The sequence below is a fragment of the Elgaria multicarinata genome, chromosome 10, assembly GCF_023053635.1.
Source record: "Elgaria multicarinata webbii isolate HBS135686 ecotype San Diego chromosome 10, rElgMul1.1.pri, whole genome shotgun sequence".
NCBI classification, from domain to species: domain Eukaryota; kingdom Metazoa; phylum Chordata; class Lepidosauria; order Squamata; family Anguidae; genus Elgaria; species Elgaria multicarinata.
The window spans coordinates 12,549,638-12,571,239 of record NC_086180.1 but is presented as its reverse complement, the minus strand read 5'-3'; the positions used below and the strand labels follow the sequence as shown (position 1 = coordinate 12,571,239).

The window sequence follows — 21,602 nt, the reverse complement described above, 5'->3', positions numbered from 1 at the left end:
GAACAACAGTTACATTCCATGTAGTTCTAAGTGCATCTTCTCAGAAGGAATGGGACTTACTCCCAGGAAAATATGCATGGGTTTGTGGCCTCAGTGCAGGGTATGAGTGAGCTGGGCAGGTGCTTCTGAGGCAGAATTCATTTTGTTTGAATCATAGTTGGGGAGGGGGGACTTGAAAACGAATTATGGGCACCCAACTTCCCTACCAGTATAAGAATGAGGCAGGGAAGTTGAGTGCCTGTAATTTGTTTTCAGAGTCACCTGCAGCTCTTTCTTGAGGCGTTCATGTGCAGTTCCTGTAGGGTGAGAAACTGGTGGCCCCATAGATGCTGGACTGCAGCTGGTCTCATCTCTGACCAGTGGCCATGCTGATTGGGGCTGATGGGATTTATAGTCCAAAACATCTGGTGAGCCACATGTTCCCTACTTCTGCTTTTTAGAGGGTTTTTTTTGGAAGGAGAGAGGGGAAAAAAACATTGGAAACTTAATCCAATAAATAGATCTGTTTATTTACAAATATACAAGTTGGGCTGGCAGTAAGCATGCACACAGGTTTTTGTTTTCTCTGGACAAATTCAGAAAACTAGCTCACCTAGCTGATACATACAAATACACATTTATACTCAAGAATATTCTCACCCTCCCTGTCGTCCCTGTACAAATCCAAGCTTTGGAGAAGGGATCTTTCTCTAGACAACAGCAAAGTCTGATTCTGCATATTAACAGTTCCCCCCTCCCAACTTGATAGTATTTGCATTTTTAAAAATCTGTATGTCAAATGCAAAGGTACATTGCCACGATGTGTCCAGTAAGTATCCATTAAAGCAGACTTTCTCATGCTGGCTGTGGATAATGGGGATTGCAGTTCAAACCTCCAGAGAGCACTGCACTGGAAAAGGCTGCAACAAGGAAACTTCTGTTGTCTACCATCAGTTATAACAGATTACATAAATACCCAAGAAAGATGCAATGATACAACAGGATTGCCAGGAAATATTCTTCCTAAATATAACAAAACAGGAAGTACCAAAAGCCTTCCATTCGCAGAGATGTTAAGCCACAGGGCTAACAAGTCATTATGTTGTGAAACTGTTGAGCCTGAGCTCTCATAATTTTCTATTTCTTTTCGCTGTAAAATGAACTCTTGCCCTTAAAAAGGAGAAGGGGGGGGGGAATGAAAGAGGGAAATTTCTGGATTGTTTCCAAATCCCAGCAGATTTACAAGAACAGTCCTGTCTCTAAACCTGTGGTTCTCAACCTTCCTAATGCCGCGATCCTTTAATACAGTTCCTCATGTTGTGGTGACCCCCAACCATAAAATTATTTTCGTTCTTCTCTACACGATCCATTGTCATGGGATGGTTTGCTAATGAAAATAATACATAACAATAGCTTTAATAATACAAAAGATGATACATGACATAGTTCAGTCATAAGAGTTTCCTAAGACCATCGGAAATATGTGTTTTCCGATGGGCTTAGGCGACCCCTGTGAAAGGGTCATTCGACCCCCAAAGGGGTCCCGACCCACAGGTTGAGAACCGCTGCTCTAAACAATGAGGTTGGTGTCTGTTTCTTTTCAAACGTGTCTTCCAGAGAATTCAAGTGCTCCAGAAGATGGTCAGGAGGTGCTCCAGGAGAACATATGTAACGGTGGACAAACGTCCGTCAACAACTGATCAAAAGTCACTACCTATCTTCCTCTGAAATGAAATGCCTGCTTATATTTTCCAACCTCTTCTCCGTAGCGTTCTTCATTTCCGTTTCTGCATAATTGCCTGGAAGAGAAGCAAAGGAAAATATCTCATTCGTGACGTCGTTTTTCGCAATGACAATATGCACCCCCAAATGTCCGGCCCAACTGCCCCCAGACCGTTCACTCTGTTTATCGCCCTGCCTTACCTGTTTTATTCTCCTGCCTTGGCGGAAATTAACGTCGAGACATCTCATGTCCCCATTACTTTTGAAAACAACCCTGCAAGACAGAAAACAGAACAAATTAGAAACAGTATAACCATACCGGCCGGTTGTTGCTACTAATATTCAATACCTCTCTGATACCAAAATGACACTGGCTCCAAACAGGAACCCTATATCACACATGCTTTGTTTCTGCTCATTTTTTGACATGGTGACATCAACAATGCTTGAAAGGCCTAGTAGGCAGTGTGTTCTAGTGCTTCTCCTTCTCACCTCTGTTGTGGGAAGGAGAAGCACCTCAGGTGAACAAGCAGGTTGCAATGGTGAAGAGGAGCAGCAACTGGGCTCTTGTCAATGGGCCCCTGCTGGGGTATGGGTTCTTGACAAGTGCCCAATCATATCTACCCTTGACACCAGCCCTTAGCAAAGGCTGAGGATTGTGGGAGTTGAAGGGAACCAGGTTGAGGAAATCCTGGAGGGGCCTATGGAAGCATTATTATTAGAGTGAGTTTTTCTGCCACATGAGGGGTATTGGGTGGGAATCCAAGGCAGTCTCAGCTCCACCTCCATCATGCATTATGACAACCTTCTCCAGTCCCCAGCATCTCCCGGTCCATCACATCTGGAGGGCACTGGGCTGCACTATTAGCAGTAAGGCTGTCGTACGAAAACCCCTTCTCTCAATCACAACCACAACTCCGCATACTCCATGTTATAGCATTTGGTACAGCCATTTAAAAAACCATTTAATTAAAAGGCATTACATTTTCACATGAAATAAGACCCAGGTTAAAAACAGCACAAACACCTTTGCTGCTCCCTTTTGTTTCTGGGTAGTGAAGCTTCTGCACAATCACAACCTCTCTGAGGCTGCAATCCATCCTATGCCTGCTTAAGTGGGAGCAAAACCCCATGGAACTCAGTGAGCGGTAAAGCAGCAGTTTCTGCAGCTGAAACTCTCCCCATGGCCTGAGTTCGATCCCAGCGGAAGCTGGTTTCAGGCAGCCGGCTCAGGTCAACTCAGCCTTCCATCCTTCCGAGGTCGGTAAAATGAGTACCCAGTTAGCTGGGGGAAAGGTAATCACGGCCGGGGAAGGCAATGGCAAACCACCCCACTATATAAGGCCTGCCAAGAAAACGTCAGCGAAAGCTGGTGTCCCTCCAAGAGTCAGTAATGACTCAGTGCTTGCATGAGAGGTTCCTTTCCTAAACGTGTTCAGGATTGTGCTGTAAAATCCTAGATTTCTGCATTATTTCTAGAGGCAGTTCTCATTTTTTTCTGCTTCATGGGAGGGGGAGGAGGTGGGGAAGCAGGTACCCTCCAGGTGTTTTGAGCTTCAACTCCCACCAGCCACAGCCAACATGGCCAAGGGTCACAAATGCTGGGAGTTGTAGGCCAAAACATCTGGAGGGTACATGGTTATTCCAGCAGGCCTACCCAGTGAAATTTTAGAATGTTTTAAAGATGTTTTAATGTTTTAAAGATGTTTTAATTATGTATGGTATGTTTTAATAAGTTTTTAATGTGTATTTTATATCATGTTTTTATACTGTTTGTTTTATACTTTCAGTGGTTTTGGTTTTTGTGAACCGCCCAGGGAGCTTTGGCTGTTGGGCGGTATAAAAATGCAATAAATAAATAAATAAATAAATAATCATAGAATAGCAGAGTTGGAAGGGGCCTACAAGGCCATCGAGCCCAACCCCCTGCTCAATGCAGGAATCCACCCTAAAGCATCCCTGACAGATAGTTGTCCAGCTGCCTCTTGAAGGCCTCTAGTGTGGAATGGAAGACAGGTCTAGAGCTGGTGGCTCCAATGTCAGTATAAACAACGCAGAACCACTGTTTAACCACCATGGCATTTTCAGGGCATATAGACAACCCCCAAGACATTATATCTCCAGACAACAGGATGAATTAATTTCCACCCATCTCTATGGATAAAGCTGAAGGAGAGAAAAATGTATGATAAACAAACCATCAGCATAGGGCAAAAGAAGGCGGCAGGTAGGAGCGCCCGGCAGCCATCATTACTTACACAAGCTCCTCCTTCGCGCAGCTGCTGCTCGGACGGTGAAATTTCACTTCTGCAACATTGTCCATGTTCATTCTGCGTGCAATCCTTCCTTGGCAAAGACAGCGCCCTCTGTTGTACGTTGGCATTCCTGCAAGGGACAGCATGTGGACCTTGAGATGTACACTCACTGATAATAATAACAGCCAGCAGATATCCCCAGCATTGCTCAGGTCCTCGAATAATGCTAATCCGCTTCCCTTGCTCTGGGCAAGGCATGCTGGGATGTGTAGCTATTTCAGAGATCTCAGGCAATCGCCCATGTGGCTGCGTACGATGCGCCAAGATCTCTGAAACACCTACAGCAACCAGCATGCCTTCAGTGGTGCGCAGGTGGCCTCGTCCTTTGAGAGGTGCTTCCTTGGCAGTTGCTGGGAGTTGTAGGCACCAGTGTAGGATTTGTTTTAAATTGTTTAAAAATAGTTAAACCGCCAAAATTCAGGTGTTTGGATTTATTTATTTTTGGAACATTGTTCAAGAAGACCTATCACCTAGGGTGACCATATGAAAAGGAGGACAGGGAATTTCCCCAGGTTCTCCATATATACAAATGACACCTGCTGAAATTCCCTTTTCTATGCAACTGTTAAAGATACAGGAGCCCTGTCCTCCTTTTCATATGGTCACCCTATATCAGCATCCCAAACAACCCATACAGATAAGTTCAGCTTTATATATAATAATGATGATGATGATGATGATGATAATAATGGGTGATCCTCGAAAACCTGTTTAGAGAGATTTTCCGCACTAGAAATACAGGGCAAAGTAGCAAGTCAAAATGTATAGAATATGCTGTTATACTGATAACTCCAGGTGGGGTAGAAAAATAAATAAGAAAATGAGAAACAAGCCTCAACAGCATGCTCTGGCACTGGGGTCAGCGGCTGTCTATCTTTAAGCCTAACCTGCTCACTGAAGGATGCTGTGTAGCTACCAATTCAAATTCCCCGTCCCGACTCCCTAGCCAGAAACAGATATTTCAGGGAGCCGAGAAAGAGAAAAAGAGGCATGGCAAGGGTAAGGAAGAACAGGCAGAAGAAGCAGTTACTGGGACGTCTGGGGAAAAGGTTTAATGGCAGGTTCCGCTTTGAAGATGTGTAGGGTGACCGTATGAAAAGGAGGACAGGGCTTCTGTATCTTTAACAGTTGCACAGAAAAGGAAATTTCAGCAGATGTCATTTGTATATATGGGGAACCTGGTGAATTCTGTCTTCATCACAACAGTTAAAGGTGCAGGAGCTATACTAGAGTGACCAGATTTAAAAGAAGGCAGGGCACCTGCAGCTTTAACTGTTTTGATGAAGAGGAAATTTCACCAGGTTCTCCATATATACAAATGACACCTACAGAAATACCCTTTTCAATACAACTGGATGTGGGGTGAACCTGGCCACCCCTCCAATCTAGTCACAATGGGACCAGAGCAAATAAAAAGAGGGGCTACAGCTCAGTGGTAGAACACAAGCTTTGAATGCAGCAGGTCCCAGGTTCGAACCCTGGCATCTCCAGGTAGGTTGGGGGGGGGGACCCTGCCTGAAACCCTGCCTGAAACCCTGGAGAGCCATTGCTGCCAGTCAGTGTTGACAATGCTGGTCTAGATGGACCTATGGTCTGACTCAGCATATAAGGCAGCTTTATTTTCGTGTAGAACGTTTCTTAGCTTGTCAACAGCATTCAGTGAAAGAAAAGAAGGCAAAATGACATTACCTTGTATGAGAACTGCACAAAGGACAACCATCAGGGTGGCAAGGACAGGTTTCAGCATCTTTGTGTCTGAGGGAGAGGGTCTTCCTTCCTTCTTGCAATGCGACTCCTGGAGGAGAGGATATGGACTGTGGAGAGAGTGAGCTTTGGTCCAGTATTTATCGGCTGCTCTCACCCACTGCTTCCACCCCCAGGGGAAATTCCCTCTCCCACTCACTTTCACTTCCCATTCCTTCTCATTTCAAATAAATCCAATTCGATTTCCTAGCTTAATTGTATCCAAAGAGCTGCCAAAGACAGGGCCACACATGGCGTGTTGAATTTCCGGCCATTCCAGCAAAAATCAGCACTTTTTGGGGGGTGGGTGGGCGTGTGCCTTGACCTCCACCCCAAGGTTTGCTTTTATTCACTCTCCTGATACTAATTTTTCTTATGAAACTGCTATTTCATGTAGATTCTCTCCTTCATTCAACCACTTTCTCTCACAGCTCCTTATGCAGGTCATTCTCTCTTTTCTCATAATTCATAAGGATTTTATTGAAAGCTGCCCTGAGCATTAAATTAAAGGGTAGTATATCAATTCTCTAAACCTAAAACCAAATAATATTCACGTAGCTACTTTCCTGTCTTCTTTCAAGGAGTGTTACTATTCTTATATAAGTATCTAAGAATATGACCAAATAGGGTATTCTGAAACTTACAATGCACAGAAGAAATGACATGATTGCAAAGAGGAAAATGGTCCTATCAAAGAAAAACTCATTAATATGTAGCTGTTCTTCCCCCAACCTGGTGCTCCCAGATGTGTGGGAGGACACATCCCATTATCCTCAGCCAGCATGCCCAATTGCCTGCTGGTTGGGACTGCTGGGAATTGTAGTCCAACCCATATGAAGGGCATCAGATTGCTCTAAATTATATCTAGCCTTCGTAATCCCAATATCATATGGATTTTTCTTAATGTTGATTGTTTAACATTGTTTTTGATGTGTGTCTCTCTGCGTGTGCGGTTTGTTTATATGTTTTTATGTAAGGTTTCTGATCTTTGGAAAAGATAAATGAACAGTGCCGTAACAGTTCAGCTAATTTCCAAATCATCTCTTTTCATGTAAGAAGAACAAATCCGCCCTATTTTTTTTTTTTTTTTTGCAATCAGGATTTTTGCAGCTTTTAAACAAATTCCACTCAAACGTGCTGTCCATGTTGATACCCAAGTACAGTTACCAAAGGATCAAAAGAGGTGGGAGACTTAAAAACAATTAAAGGCCAACTGTATAAATAAGCTCTATCCAAAATGTATTAATTAGATTACCATTAGGTAAAGTATCTTAGGGTTTTTCTTGATATTGATAAAAACATGGAGAAAATGCAAAGTGCAAATCAGTTCCATAAACTTGATTAGAAATTGAAATCCCTGGCATTTCCTCCCATCTATGCTTAAAGTGATTGTCTGTTTCACCTTCTAGTAGTAGTAATAAAAGTTAGAATGTAGCAAGACCTTTTCTCGGGCTGTTTCACAGACACTGCCCATCATTTTAATGACTGCCTACAGTCCTCATATCTCTTCCGTTCCCTTCAAGTCTCCTCCTGTTCACATCTTCCAGCTATGCCCTTTGGGGGACTGAGGGTGGTAGCAGATACTGCTGGAGGGGATCCAGTGGGATATGCCAACATGGGAACAGTTTGATACTGGGAACCTTTGGCCACCACTGCAAGGCATTTGAGAGCCAGAGTGGTGTAGTGGCTAGAGTGTTGGACTGAGAGTTGAGAGGTCCGGGTTCTAGTCTAAGGTGACCATATGAAAAGGAGGACAGGGCTCCTGAATCTTTAACAGTTGTATTGAAAAGATCATTTCAGCAGGTGTCATTTGTATATATGGAGAACCTATTGAAATTTTCTCTTCATCACAACAGTTAAAGCTGCAGGTGCCCTGCCCTCATTTAAATCTGGTCACAGTATAGCTGCAGTATAGCTCCTGCAGCTTTAACTGTTGTGATGAAGAGGAAATTTCACCAGGTGTGACATGCATACAAATGATACCTGCTGAAATTCCCTTTTCTATGCAACTATTAAAGATACAGGAGCCCTGTCCTCCTTTTCATATGGTCACCCTATTCTAGTCCCCACCTGCTCATGGAAGCTCACTTGGTGACTTTGGGCCAGTCACAGACTCTCAGCCCAACCTACCTCACAAGGTGGTGGTTGTGAAGATAAAATGAAGAGGAGAATTATTATGCTTTGGGTTCCTTGGAGGAAAGAAGGCAGGATATAGATGTAATAAATAAATAAATAATTTGAAAGAGAGGGAAGGGTACAGGGGGCTCTTGTCGGAGGGCACCTACTGGGTGCCTAGCCCTGTTCCCCTGAATCACCTTTTCTTCAAGAGTCATATCTGCAGAGAGCTTCACTTCACACAGTGCAGAAACACGTAATCTGGGCCCCTGGAAAATGGAAGGACATTATTTGCCCATGAAGAACCATGTACATTTTTGGGTGTATATGCATGGACTCTGTGCAAACATCAGCCCTGAATGTGTGGAGAGGTGTTGAAGGTAGGGTCAGCAGGTGTACTTTGATCAGTTAACTCTCTGCATTTATTTGTTCCCAGGTGCATATCTAAATTGGGCTACTTGTTTCCTCTTCCTGGAAAAGGTGTTCTGAAATGGAAGAGGGCAGGAGAGAGAAACCCAACAGGTAGTTGTTACTTTGTTGAAGAAATAGTAAGGACAACCTGTTCAGTTTCTTTGTCCCCTTTCCATTTAAGAATTCCTTTTCTTGGAAGAAGACAACAGTTAATTTCATAGTTAATTGATGATTTGTTGAGGGAATGGGAAGGGCTTCAATGATGAAATGACAAAGGTGATAGCCGTGGCTCAAAAGAAACATGAATGGCACATAGAGCACATTGAGATAGAGCAGGTGCCCACATGCCATTATTTGGGCATATCATTTGCTGCCTCATGATCATGGCTCCTCCACATCGAGGCTACAAAACTCAAGGTTGAACATTAACAGTGGGAACCTTCAATTTTGGGATAAAGCTGGGGTAAAGCAGGTGCTTCCTATCGTGAAGATAATAAAATTGAGAATTTAGTCCCAAATACTGCCTGGATTACAGATCTGGGGGTTACAAGTTTCAGGGTTCATCTACACCAGCCTTCCTCAACCTGGGGCGCTCCAGATGTGTTGGACTGCATCTCCCAGAATGCCCCAGCCAGCTGGCTGGGGCATTCTGGGAGATGCAGTCCAACACATCTGGAGCGCCCCAGGTTGAGGAAGGCTGATCTACACCAAGCAGGATATTCGACTATGAAATCGGTATGAAAGCAGTATATCAAAGGCAGTGGTATTGAAGTGCACTGATGACTGTTGGGACCCGGAACACATCTTCACCAAGCAGGATATTGCACAATGAAAGTGGAATATGGTATGTGTCAATGGGCCCCAGTTGTCAGGTGCACTTCAATACCCCTGTAAAGCAGTAGTGTGGCTCCTGCCTTTTATATACCGCTTTCATAGTAGAATATCCTGCTTGGATGTAGATCTGGGCTCAGATAAGTTAGATTGTATCCAAAACAGAATCTTAAGAAACATCTTGGTGAACCACAAGGTGAACCCCAACACAGCATCTATGGTTAGAAATGGCATCCCAACTGTAGACCATGACTATGTGTCAACTGACTTTTAATTTTTGGTTAAAGCTTAAGGGAATGCCAGAGTATTGGTTGCAAAATTAGAGAGCTTCGGCTATTGGGTGGTATAGAAATGCAGTAAATAAAAATAAAATTATGTCACCTGGAATAACTGGGCTTGAGGTTCATCCAGGGGGGAAAACTTGGCATCAGAATATCATGTTTTTGTTGTAGAAATTCAACGAATGGAGAGTTATTTCCTCTAAGGAGATCATGTCATAGCTAAAATAAAAAGGAGTTTAAACTCCTATGATATATATTTGCAGGAAGAGTTTGCATCTCTGTCAAGATATCCCCCTGGTATAATCTACTTAAATATATTCCATGTCCAGAGGAGTATTTATCTAATACTGAAAAGTTCAGTTTGAGGAAGGAACTAACCCTTGCTACAATTCAGTCAATGCCCTTGATGGTAGACTAGCCAAGACTAACCGTATCACTTGCTTTTCTCACTGTGGTTTGGATGAGGATTTCCCCCATTATTTGTTTAATCATTCTTTGTCACAAACATTAGGGGGAAATAGATTGTTGGCTTGCTAAAAAAAATTGGAATACACTAGTCAATTTGCCAGAAAATGGACTTCTGGCTAAATAAAGACATCAAGATCGTGAGAAGAGTCCCCACTTTCCTACTGGCGTTAACCAAAGTCTGTACTGGACTCAATTAAGCAGATGAAATAGATTGCATCAAAGAAAACTGATTCATTTAAGATAAATTTTAAACTTGCATGTTTTATTTTGGTTTGGTCAATAGACACTTTACTAAAAGTTGGAAATTAGAATCAGGGGATTTTTGTTATTAATTTCAGTTTGTAATTTTCTTTGATCTTTGTTTAATTTGTCTGTGTTTACTATTGTAATATTCTGGATATTTTCTTTCTGTTACATTGTGATCACCTGGGCTTATAAATAATAGAACTGAACTGAACCTAGAGAACATTAGTTATTGGGCAGATTAGAAATGTAATAATTCAAACAAATAAATGAATAAATTATTATTATTATTATTATTATTATTATTATTATTTCTATATATAGCACCATCAGTGTACATAGTGCTGTACAGAGTAAAACAATAAAATAGCAAAACTCTGCCGCATAGGCTTACATTCTAATAGAATCATAATAAAACAATAAGAAGGGGAAGAGAATGCATCAAACAGGCACAGGGTAGAGTAAAACTAACAGTATAAAAGTAAGATCAAAATAAAGTTTTAAAAGCTTTAGAAAAAAGAAAAGTTTTTAGCTGAGCTTTAAAAGCTGTGATTGAACTTGTGCTTCGCAAATGTTCTGGAAGAGCGTTCCAGGCGTAAGGGGCAGCGGAAGAAAATGGACGAAGCCGAGCAAGGGAAGTAGAGACCCTTGGGCAGGTCAGAAACATGGCATCAGAGGAGCAAAGAGCATGAGTGGGGCAATAGTGTGAGATGAGAGAAGAAAGATAGGAAGGAGCTAGACTGTGAAAAGCTTTGTAGGTCAACAGGAGAAGTTTATATTGGATTCTGAGGTGAATTGGAAACCAATGAAGAGATTTCAGAAGTGGAGTAACATGATCATAGAATCATAGAATCATAGAATAGCAGAGTTGGAAGGGGCCTACAAGGCCATCGAGTCCAACCCCGTGCTCAATGCAGGAATCCACCCTAAAGCATCCCTGACAGATGGTTGCCCAGCTGCCTCTTGAATGCCTCTAGTGTGGGAGAGCCCACAACCTTCCTAGGTAACTGATTCCATTGTCGTACTGCTCTAACAGTCAGGAAGTTTTTCCTGATGTCCAGCTGGATCAAAGCGATGAGCCAAGAAGATGATCTTAGCAGCAGAGTGGGGAACAGAAACCAATGAACTGATGTGAGAAGGAGGAAGGCCAGTCAGAAGAAGGTTGCAGTAGTCTAACCGAGAAATAACCAATGCATGAACAAGGGTCTTGGCAGAAGAGACAGACAAAAACTGGTTAGCCAGTGGTTTTCATGTTTAGCTTCATGAAGCTCCGGCATTGACACATAATTGCCTGCATTTGGCCGACAACTGTCAAGAGGCTGCAGGAAAAAGCTCTGGCTCCTTCCCAAATCTCAGCTGTGCTGGTTGGGGAAATTTGCCATAAAATGTCTCAGGGCGCAAATCTATGGCCTAATCTACACCAAGCAGGATATTGCACTATGAAAGCGGTATATAAAAGGCAGGAGCCACACAAAGCAGGATATAGCGGTATGAAAGTAGTCTATGGTCTATGTCAATGGGCCCCAAGAGTTGTCCATGCACTTCAACACTGCTATAAATCAGTTGTGTGGCTCCTGCCTTTTATATACCGCTTTCATAGTGCAATATCCTGCTTGGTGTAGATCAGGCCTATGATAATAATTGGCAGCTTCTGAAGCCGGTGGTTGCTGAGTATCCTAACATATAATAGCCAGAGACAAGAGGCGTTCCTCACCTCTGTGCTTCGGCCACCCTGAGTTTTTGCTAGATGGGTTATTTTGCCAGAGGGAGGAGAGCCGGTTCAGGTGCCGCATGTCCCACTCTTCCTCCCCACCCCCCGGGTTTGCATCTACAGATTTTTTAAAAAGTAGGTTCGCATCTACAGATTTTTTAAAAAAATGGTGGAGGGGAGTGCCACGACACAGGCTCTGAACACCAGACCCGGCCGAGGCTACTCCCTGCTCAAGCCAAGCACCACCACTTGATACGTCTGAGGCAAGGGATAAAAACCACCTTCCTCCAAACTATGTGGAGAAAGGGGTTTAAATGGAGAAGGATTTCAATATATATGTGCTGTGAGTTATATCTGCTTAGGTGAATGATTGTCAGAGTGGGTGCTGAATGTGTAAACTTAAGATGATAAACGCCAAACAGACACGTGGGATTTTTGTGGTAGTTTTAAAACAAACAATCAAAATTTATTTTTAAAAAACCTTTTTGAAACCTTTCATACAATCCTGTCACTCTCACATTCGCGCTTTCCTTTTTCTCACACAATCACTCTTGAACTTTCTTTATTATCAGTATTGATTAATATACTTCCACTACGTGCACACCACACTCTAAAGACACCACTCACTACACTGACTCTCAAATTTCCCAGAACTTAAGTACCATAAATACAGAGAGCACTACAGGCTCTAAGAGTACCTAACAAGTCTCCCTGGAAAGCTTTCCTGAAAAGAACAAGAACAAGTCCCCCACAATCCCCTCCGTCCTTCCCTTATATATCACTCCTCCCCCCTCCCCAGACATTCTAACTCCGCCCACTCAGGCCAACATTCTAAAAACCACAGACTTACAAACTGCAGACATACATTTGGAATTGACTTGTGGGGTGTAACGCCACAAGGAGCAATGGGGCAGCTGGAGGGGGAGAAAGAGAGGGACGTGCGGTGCCCAAACCAGCCCTCCTCCAGCCAATAGTGACCAGTCAGTGGAACCACTGGCTGTGGCATGCCTCCATGTAAAAAAAAGTCAGAGTAAATGCCCATCTTTTTTAAAGTGGAGTTTTGGGGGGTTGCTCCTAGATGGCTTCGGTATTATTGTATACCGCCCCATAACCAAAGCTCTCTGGGCAGGTCACATAAGATAAAAAGGGAAAAGAAAGGAACCTCTCGTGCAAGCACTGAGTCATTACTGACTCTTGGAGGGTCTCCTGCTTTCGCTGACGTTTTCTTGGCAGGCCTTATAGCGGGGTGGTTTGCCGTTGCCTTCCCCAGCTGTGATTACCTTTCCCCCAGCTAACTGGGTTCTCATTTTACCGACCTCGGGAGGATGGAAAGCTGAGTCGACCCGAGCCGGCTGCCTGAAACCAGCTTCCGCTGGGATCGAACTCAGGCCGTGGGGAGAATTTCAGCTGCAGAAACTCCTGTTTTACCGCTCTGCACCACACGAGGCTCAATAAGATAAAAAACAATATACAAAAATTAAAAACCACAAAAACATGCAAAATGCACATACATTTAAAACCACTATGAGCTTTATCACACCAGCGTCACACTGTGCAATCACTGTGAATTGCATGCAAAGAACTCAGACGTTTTTCACCTTATAATCTGCTTTGATTGTGAAGGACTCCCATGCATCCTGCCTTAATGGTGCTATAAAGCCAAAAGATTTGCCGTATTTAGCCCCTACTTTTTGAGCGCATCTTCCGAGCTGCCTCTGGGGCACAGGAGCAGGATTTTAAAGAAATGCTTACATCTGTGTAAGCTTTAAAGATTAAGACACCAAAATTGGCACAGTAATAGATATTAGGGAGAGCTTTGAGCATGCCAAATTTGAATTGGGTCATCCGTTGATTTTTTATGATTTTGTTTTTACATTTCTCCCTTAAACTCACTTCCTGGTATGCAAAGGATCGCTGCCTCCCGGTAGCAAAAACAACAACAGCGAAAGCTTAGCGCTACAAGGATAATCTGAGGGAAGCAGGTACTTGGGATGAAGCTCTATAACAACTTTACAAATGATGTGCCCAAAAACAGAAGCCTGGCTCTGCCACTCCAGATCCAGCCTGGGGCAAACCCCTCAAGACAGGCTCCAGGATTCTGAGCATAGAGAAGGAGCCAGCATGGTTCTCTCTGCACTGGCTATGAGCGGGAGGGGGAGGGAACGGGATCGCAGTTTACTAGCTCCAAAGTTAGTCTCCGACCTTGGAGCCAGTAAGCCAAACAATCCTAAGCCTCCCAGTTACTGTCTAGGGAACATAGGATTGCTCTCTAATTCTGTTTTCCCCATCCTGGTGCCCCATCATCCCTGGCCAAGCTAGCTGGAGATGGTGGGAATTGTAGTCCAACAAACCCGGAGGACACCAGGTGGGGGAAGGTTGGTCTAGGTGATCAGAAACCTCAGACTGATTCACTCCTGTGTTTTCACTCCTTGTTGAGGGCAGTGTCTCAAGTGACGACTCACATGGGTGTGAGTAGGGGCCACGACAGATCTAATACCAGAAACAAAACTTTTATCTCACTTCACCTCCAGTGCTTCTTCTTCCCTCCTTTTTCAGTTTTCTCCAGACTTAAGCAATTCAAGAGTTTATTGTCCTTTGCTTCTCTTCCTTCAGGGGTCTGTAACTTTAGAGCATACATTAGAAGAGCCATGCTGCATCAGACCAAGGGTCCAGCTAGTCCAGCATTCTGATCACACAATGGACAGCTAGCTGCCCATGGGAAACCCACAAGCAGGACATGAGTGCAAAGACATCCTTTGGCTCATGTCCCCCAGCAAATGGTGTATATAGGCACACGGCCTCTGATAAAGGAGGTAGCATAGAGGCTTCAGGACTAGTAGCCATTGAAAGCCTCCTCCATGAATTTGTCCATTCTCCTTTAAAGCCATCCAAAGTGGTGGTGATCATCACCACATCTCGTGGAAGTGAATTCCAATGTTTGACTATGTGATTAAGGCTGCAAACCTTACACCCAACTGCCTAGGAATAAGCTTCATTTTCCTCACTGGGACTTACTTCTGAGTAGATGTGTACAGCTTTGAGCTGCTACGGCATAGTGGCTCAGCACCAAACCAGACGATCCATGACTCTTTTTTAATATAATATAGCCATCAGAGTACCTCTACCGTTCTTATTATTTTTATTTCCTGTCGTGGGCCGTGAGCGATGTGGGAGGAGAAGGGGGAACTCATGGTTTCACTTGGGAAATAAAAAACGAAGTCAGGGAGTTTCATTTTAAGAAAGGTCAGATTAATTTTGGTCATGGAGGGGAACCGGTAGTTCTCCAAATGTTGTTCGACTGCAAACCCCATCATTCCTCACTATTGCCCATGCTGGCTGGGGCTGATGGAAGCTGGAGTCCAACAACTAGGTTTAGGTACATTGAAAAGACATGGAGTGACTTTACATCTACTTGAGGCTGATAAACAAACCTAGCCCAGCCTGCTCCACTTCAAGCACTTCATTGCCCATGTTGGCTGGGGCTGATTTATTTATTTCATTTACATCCCGTCTTTTTTACTCCAAGGAACCCAAGGTGGCATACATAATCCTCTTCCTCTCCATATTATCCTCACAACAACAACCCTGTGATGTAGGTTGGGCAGAGAGTGTGTGACTGGACCAAATCTCCCAGTGAGCTTCCGTGGTTGAGTGGGGACTAGAACCCAGATCTCCTGATCCTCAGTCCAGCACTCGAACCACTACACTACACTGGCTGTCAATGGAAGCTGGAGTCCAACACCATCTGGAGGTCCACAGGCTCCCCACCACTTTACATCCACCTGAAAAGAAGCAGAGTGAAAAACTAACTCACCCCAGCCCACTCCACTTCAAGCACTATCTATGAGGCCCTAGCTAGACCTAAGGTTTATCCCAGGATCATCCTAGGGTCGTCCCTGCCTGCTCCCGGAATCCCCTGTGTGTCATTTACATGAACAGGGATGACCCCGGGACGATCCCAGGATAAACCTTAGGTCTAGCTAAGGCCTGAGACAAGCTGCCAGTGGGGTGGAGGTGGCTTCAATTGGGAATATGGCACCTGGGCAGAAGTTAACTATCCCTACTCCCCACCAGTGCTCCAATCCAGTTGGCAGCTGCTGCCTCCAATTTGGGAAGGGAATCCAACTCAGGGGGTACACCTGCTTCATATGCAGAGGCTGGTCCAACATTCAGTCCCTGTATCTCCAGTTAAAAGGATCTCAGGTAGCAGGTGATGTCGAACACTACCTGAGACTCTGGAAAGACTCCGTAGGACGGCCATGTGTGCTACTCCAACACGCCAATCTTTTTAAAAAGATGTTATTAGATTTTTAAAACAAGATTATACAAACCAAGAGGGGAAAAAATAAACACATTGGATTTAAATCTACTTATTGACAGGAAGTCATAGGTTTAACATATACTTTCTCCTTTACCTTACATTCCAAGATATGGGTGGAATCCATAGGCTGCTTCGAGATTTTCCTTTATAATTCTTCACCATAACAGATGAAATTTAATCTCTTTTCCATAGTCTGAAGAAAGACTTTGACAAATGCTGTGGTTTATGTCCCTGATTACTATATAAAATAAAATTCTCCCATATTTGGGGTGTTTTGGCTAGTTTCAGTTGGTACATATGTCCATTTTTCTGCCCTGGCTATATCAAGATATAAATGTTAGACGTGCTGCAGCTTTCTGTCTTTTAGCTATGACTCTTTGAGCTGCCATGAGCATGAATGCAATTAAGTCCTTAGATGTCACTTTTGCCTTTTGCTCTTCCCGTATTGTTAACTGTACATTGATGTCACATGTACAGTTTGATGTGTGAGGGTGTGTCATTTCTCAGAATACGATGTTCCAAGACTGTGACACAACCAGGTGTGCTACTTTACAGAGGATACCCCAATATTTTGGAGAGTTGGGGAAGGCAGACCTCTATTTGAAGGTGTTCTCTGTCTGAAGAAGTGCCCAGCCTAAGTTTGGTTCAAAGTGAAAGAACCCTAAGGAGGGACAGCAGAAGCGGCCTTGGAGTCGCCCATCCACAAATAGCACTATTTAATTTATATTTATAGCTTTTATTTCTAAATTTGCATCTATGCAGATAAATTTACATAGGCAACTGTTTTTGGTGATGTCATCCAATGGATCAGCGGCCATCTTGGATTAGATGGATAAATAGTCCAGTTTTGAGTAGGGCAACTTACTATGTCCTCCCCTTCCCCCAGCTGTTAGTGGGATTCTGTTAGTGTTAGGCCACCCCGCTGCCTAGCAGACTCCCTGGCTGAGCTCGCAGAACTGGTCTCAGAGGTGATGTTGGAGTCACCCAGGCTTCTGCTGTGATCGCCTTCTCCCGTACAGTCTGCCCCGCACACTCAGGTCCTCTGGGAAAAATCTACTTCAGCTAGCAAAAACTAGATTAACAACTGTTACCCTTCTCTTCTGCTGCTCCCAGACTGTGGAATGGCCTGCCGGAGGAGACATCAACTTAACAGTCTACTAGCATTCAAGAAAGCTATAAAACTGATCTCTTCCGGCAGGCCTATCCAGTGGAATTTTATGATGTTTTTAAAATGTTTTTAGGATGCAATGTTTAACAATGTTTTAATTGAGTATTACGTATTTTATCGTTTATTGTTGTTGCCTGCCTCGATCAAAGTGGAGAGGTGGGTAAGAAATATTATTATTATTATTATTATTATTATTATTATTATTATTATTATAAACAACCACATTGAATTAACCGGTCAAAATTTCCCAGTTTAAACTTGAGCCCTGAATCCTGATAGTGTGGGCTGAAAATGGTTTGGTTCCAAATCTAACCCATAAAATCTCAACCACAGACTCACTATGTGGCTTTAGAGACGTGAAGGGTATTAGCCACGTTAATTTAACCCCATGCCTGGCCTGTTCAAAGCAAGTTGTTGGCAGGAGAGAATTTCTAGCATGACCTGCTGATTTTCAGCTATGTGGCCAATTTGATTCGCCAGACAGATGCCACAGATGTCTTCCCCGGATTGCTCCCAAAATAAGCAAGAACAAATTGTGAAAGCAGATGTTACATCGCCACCGGAAACTGAATGGGGAGTGGGGGGGAAGGAAATAAATAACAAGTCATAGGAAGACGGGGCATTCCCACGCACAAAATCCCACGTTTGCATCAGGAGGAGGACCATGCAATCCACCTTCAGTTCTTATAAATGATTTGATTTGATTTATTACATTTATATACTGCCCCATAGCTGAAGCTCTCTGGGCGGTTTACAAAAGTTAAAAACAGTGAACGTTAAAAAGTATACAAAATTTAAAATCATCAAAACCATAAACAGTATAAAAACAACGGTATCCATTTAAAACCAACAGTTCTGGAGTCTGTTAACAAACAAACAAACTTAGTGTTGTTAAATGCTGTTTAATGCCTGGGAAAAGAGAAAAGTCTTGACCTGGCGCCGAAAAGATAACAATGTTGGCGCCAGGCGAGCCTCATTGGGGAGATCATTCCATAATTGGGGGGCCACAACTGAGAAGGCCCTCTCCCTTGTTGCCATCCTCCAAGCTTCCCTTGGAGTAGGCACTCGGAGCAGAAACTTAGATGTTGAGCGCAGTGTACGGGTAGGTTCATGTCGGGAGAGGCGTTCCATCAGGTAATAATCAATGCAATATCTGCGAACTGGCCATGTGTCGATGCAAATTGAGTTGGGCCAGTTCATGGAAAATGGACCGAAGTCTGGAGGGAGCAAACCAAGAGAACCTCATTGCGCTCCATCCCCAACAAATGGATTCTCCGATATCCCTAATGGCTACTGTCCAAGTCAAGTTTATTGTACTTAGCAACCAGCCACCATAGAGCTTCACATAGATGTGTTTCATTCATTCATTCATAACCACAATTAGCACCAAGACAGCAAACCTGAGCAGCTACACAGGTCTCCTGGTCAGCTTTCTCCACCATGGTGAGATGTCTTGTATTTTGCTTTAATTACTATTGTTATTTCTAAGTTTGCACCCAAACATATACATTTACTTATAGAAACGTTATGCAGTTGTTATCCTCTTCTGTCCTCTTTTTTGGCGATGCAATGCCTCCTTTTAGGCAATGTATCAGTAGTTTTCTTCTTAAAATGGTGCCTTCCAAGCTGCTTGTAGCCCCATGGGGGTAGAAAATATGAACATCCGATCCAGATCAGCTCCGATCCAAATGACAGCTTCCTGCAGCTGCTTCCAGTGATTACCCTCCACCACCCAAAAAACAAAACTAGCAAAAAAAAACCCCAAAAAACAAAAACCCACACACATTCCAGGGGAAAAAGACATGCAATTGAGCATCACGTGAAGTTTGACCCCTGTTTTGATCCAACTCCAGGCCAGAAACTCCTGCCAAATGGTAGGCGGCACACGTTTTTTTACACCAGAGACCGCACACACTCCCACTTCCCCATCTGGCTAGATAGAAGAGGCGGCGATGCATATCCAAATATAATTGTGTGACATGCAGTGGCCCTTGTGGTTCATCATGAACTTCGGTATTAGGTGGCCTCTAGCAGCTTATGGAAGGGGAGTTTCTCAGATGCAGTCATTTTGTTCTGCTAAATGGTTTGAAACCAAGAGTAAGGGGTCTTTCCAGATGATTTTTGGCGTTGCTGTTGCACTTTCAATAGCCCTGATCCAGCATGGTCTCACAGGATGGGTAGAATGGGGATGGGGAAGATGGGCCATGTTGTGGTTGTGGGCTTCAACCCCCACGTCTAGAGAGAAGGCTGCACTCTTTAGCACTGGAGCTCCCTAAGGTCAAAGACCTGAATTGGAAGCTGGGCAGACTTGCAAGCAGAGACCTCTGGCACAGGCCAGAGCAGATCCAGGGAGCAGAACACAGAAATCCTTAATAGGTCTAAAGCAGGGGGCAAAACTTTAGTCCTAGTGACCAAATCTGGCCTGTTTGGAATTCCAGTCCAGATACCCCAGATGGTCGCACTCTTTTTCACTGCCAAGTTCCTAAGAAGAGTGCTGCTGGATCAGACCAAGGGTCCATTTATAGCTCCATCCAACAAGCGTTTTATTGCACACTCGTTACTGGGTACTCATGGATTCCTCAGAAGTAGCTCACATGATGTCGTCTGCTTCTCGTGCGCCTTCCGCCCCTTCTGGTCTTCCTTGTGTGGCAAGAAAAACCAGAAAAAGTCTGGTTGCTGCCCTCTCCCGCTGTGTGTGGGAGAAGCAGTGTGTTCACAACGAGGGACTGAATGGCTCTCGCTCACCTTGTTTACTTCCTGTTTGAAAACTGGAAGTAACTAAGGGCCTTGCTAGACCTACCTGCAAATCCGTGCAGGAGGAGGGGCCAGCCTGAGCTAAAAGTAGCGCGGCCCGTCGCCCCTGTCTACACGTAAGATGTGATGGGCTTCAGGAAGGACCCGTCACGTCCGCCATATATATTTTTAGTTTAAAGGGGCCATGTGCACAGGAGCACACCAATGAGAAAGGTAGGCTTTAAAAAAGAAAATGGTTCCCTGCTCCCCCCTGCCCTCGATTCCCCCCCGCGATCTCCAATCCCCCCCGCCCCGCCCACCCACAATCGTCTAGCAAGGCCCTGAGTGTCCTCGGAGAAGCAACAGTGGCCAGTGGGCACTTTCACACATTGTACTGAGGCCGCTTCCATGCGGCCCCAGTGCGACCCCAAAGCGATCGTGTAACTTGCCTGTAAAAGAGACGAGGAAGAGGCGTCCTTGCCGCCGCCGCCGCCGCCACCCACCTCCCTCCTCGACGGCCGGGACGGAGAGCTCGGCGCCGCCTTCTTCTGCCGAGCTCTCCGAGCTGGCCGGCGAGGAGGGAGGTGGGTGGCGCCGGCAAGGACGCTTCTTCCTCGTCTCTTTTACAGGCAAGTTACACGATCGCTTTCGGGGTGCACTGGGGGCGGATGGAAGCTCCCTGAGTACGACGTGTGGAAGTGCCCAGTGTTTCTTCCAAGGTGAGATGGAGCTCTTAGTCCAGCACTCTGTTCACACAGTGGCTGACTAGCTGCCCAAAGGAAACCCACAGGCAGGACACAAGTGCAACAGCACCCTCCTGCCCATGTTCCCCAGCAACTGGTGTACATAGGTATACTGCTTCTGATACTGGAGGTAGCACATAGCTATCAGGACTAGTAGACTTTGATAGCCTTCTCCTCCAGGAATTAATCTAACCCCCTTTTAAAGCCATCCAAAATCATGGCCACCATTGTATCTTGTGGTAGTGAATGCCATAATTTATCTATATGCTGTGTGTAAAAGTAGTTGCTTTTACCTGTCCTGAACCTCCCACCAATCAGCTTCATGGGATGACCCCCCAAAAAGTCTCCCTATCCATACCAAGCACAATTTTGTACACCTCTATAATGTCTCTCCTCAGCCTCCTTTTTTCCAAGTTAAAAAAATCCCAGCTGTTGTAACCTTCCCTCATAGGGGAGATACTCCAACCCCTTGATCATTTTAGCTGCTGTTTTCTGCATCTTTTCCAGCTCTACAATATCTTTTTCTTTTTTTTTTAGAGGTAGTGACCAGAACTGTACACAGTATTCTAAGTGTGGTCGCACCACAGATTTGTATAAAGGCAATATGATACTGGCAGTTTTAGTCTCAATTCCTTTTCTAATAATGCCTAACATGGAGTTTGCCTTCTTTACAGCGGCCACACACTGGGTTGACATTTTCATTGTGCTATCCACCAGAACCCCAAGATCTCTTTCTTGGTTGGTAACCACCAGCTTGCATCCCATCAGGTTATATTTATTTATTTATTACATTTACCGTATTTCTTCGATTCTAAAAC

General features: G+C 44.3%; 1 protein-coding gene across 1 annotated transcript; it reads right to left on the bottom strand.

The window, feature by feature from the left end:
• Positions 1–506: 506 nt before the first annotated feature.
• On the bottom strand, positions 507–5,763 carry CXCL11 (C-X-C motif chemokine ligand 11). The gene is made up of 5 exons (XM_063135555.1): positions 5,706–5,763; positions 3,960–4,086; positions 1,903–1,975; positions 1,556–1,778; positions 507–1,244 (listed from the first exon to the last, which is right to left on the bottom strand). Exons 1-4 carry the CDS (start codon positions 5,761–5,763, stop codon positions 1,755–1,757), a joined length of 282 nt encoding a protein of 93 aa, XP_062991625.1. The 3' UTR covers positions 507–1,244; positions 1,556–1,754.
• Between the last annotated feature and the right edge of the window lie 15,839 nt (positions 5,764–21,602).

What these genes read in the sequence shown, in the direction of transcription:
- CXCL11 (XM_063135555.1), bottom strand. Translation starts at nt 5,763, where the DNA reads ATGCTGAAACCTGTCCTTGCCACCCTGATGGTTGTCCTTTGTGCAGTT. An exon ending in TTGTGCAGTTCTCATACAAG is followed by an intron (nt 4,087 to 5,705) that starts GTAATGTCATTT and finishes TGTCCCTTGCAG; the next exon opens with GAATGCCAACGTACAACAGA. An exon ending in AAGGCAGGAGAATAAAACAG is followed by an intron (nt 1,779 to 1,902) that starts GTAAGGCAGGGC and finishes CTTCTCTTCCAG; the next exon opens with GCAATTATGCAGAAACGGAA.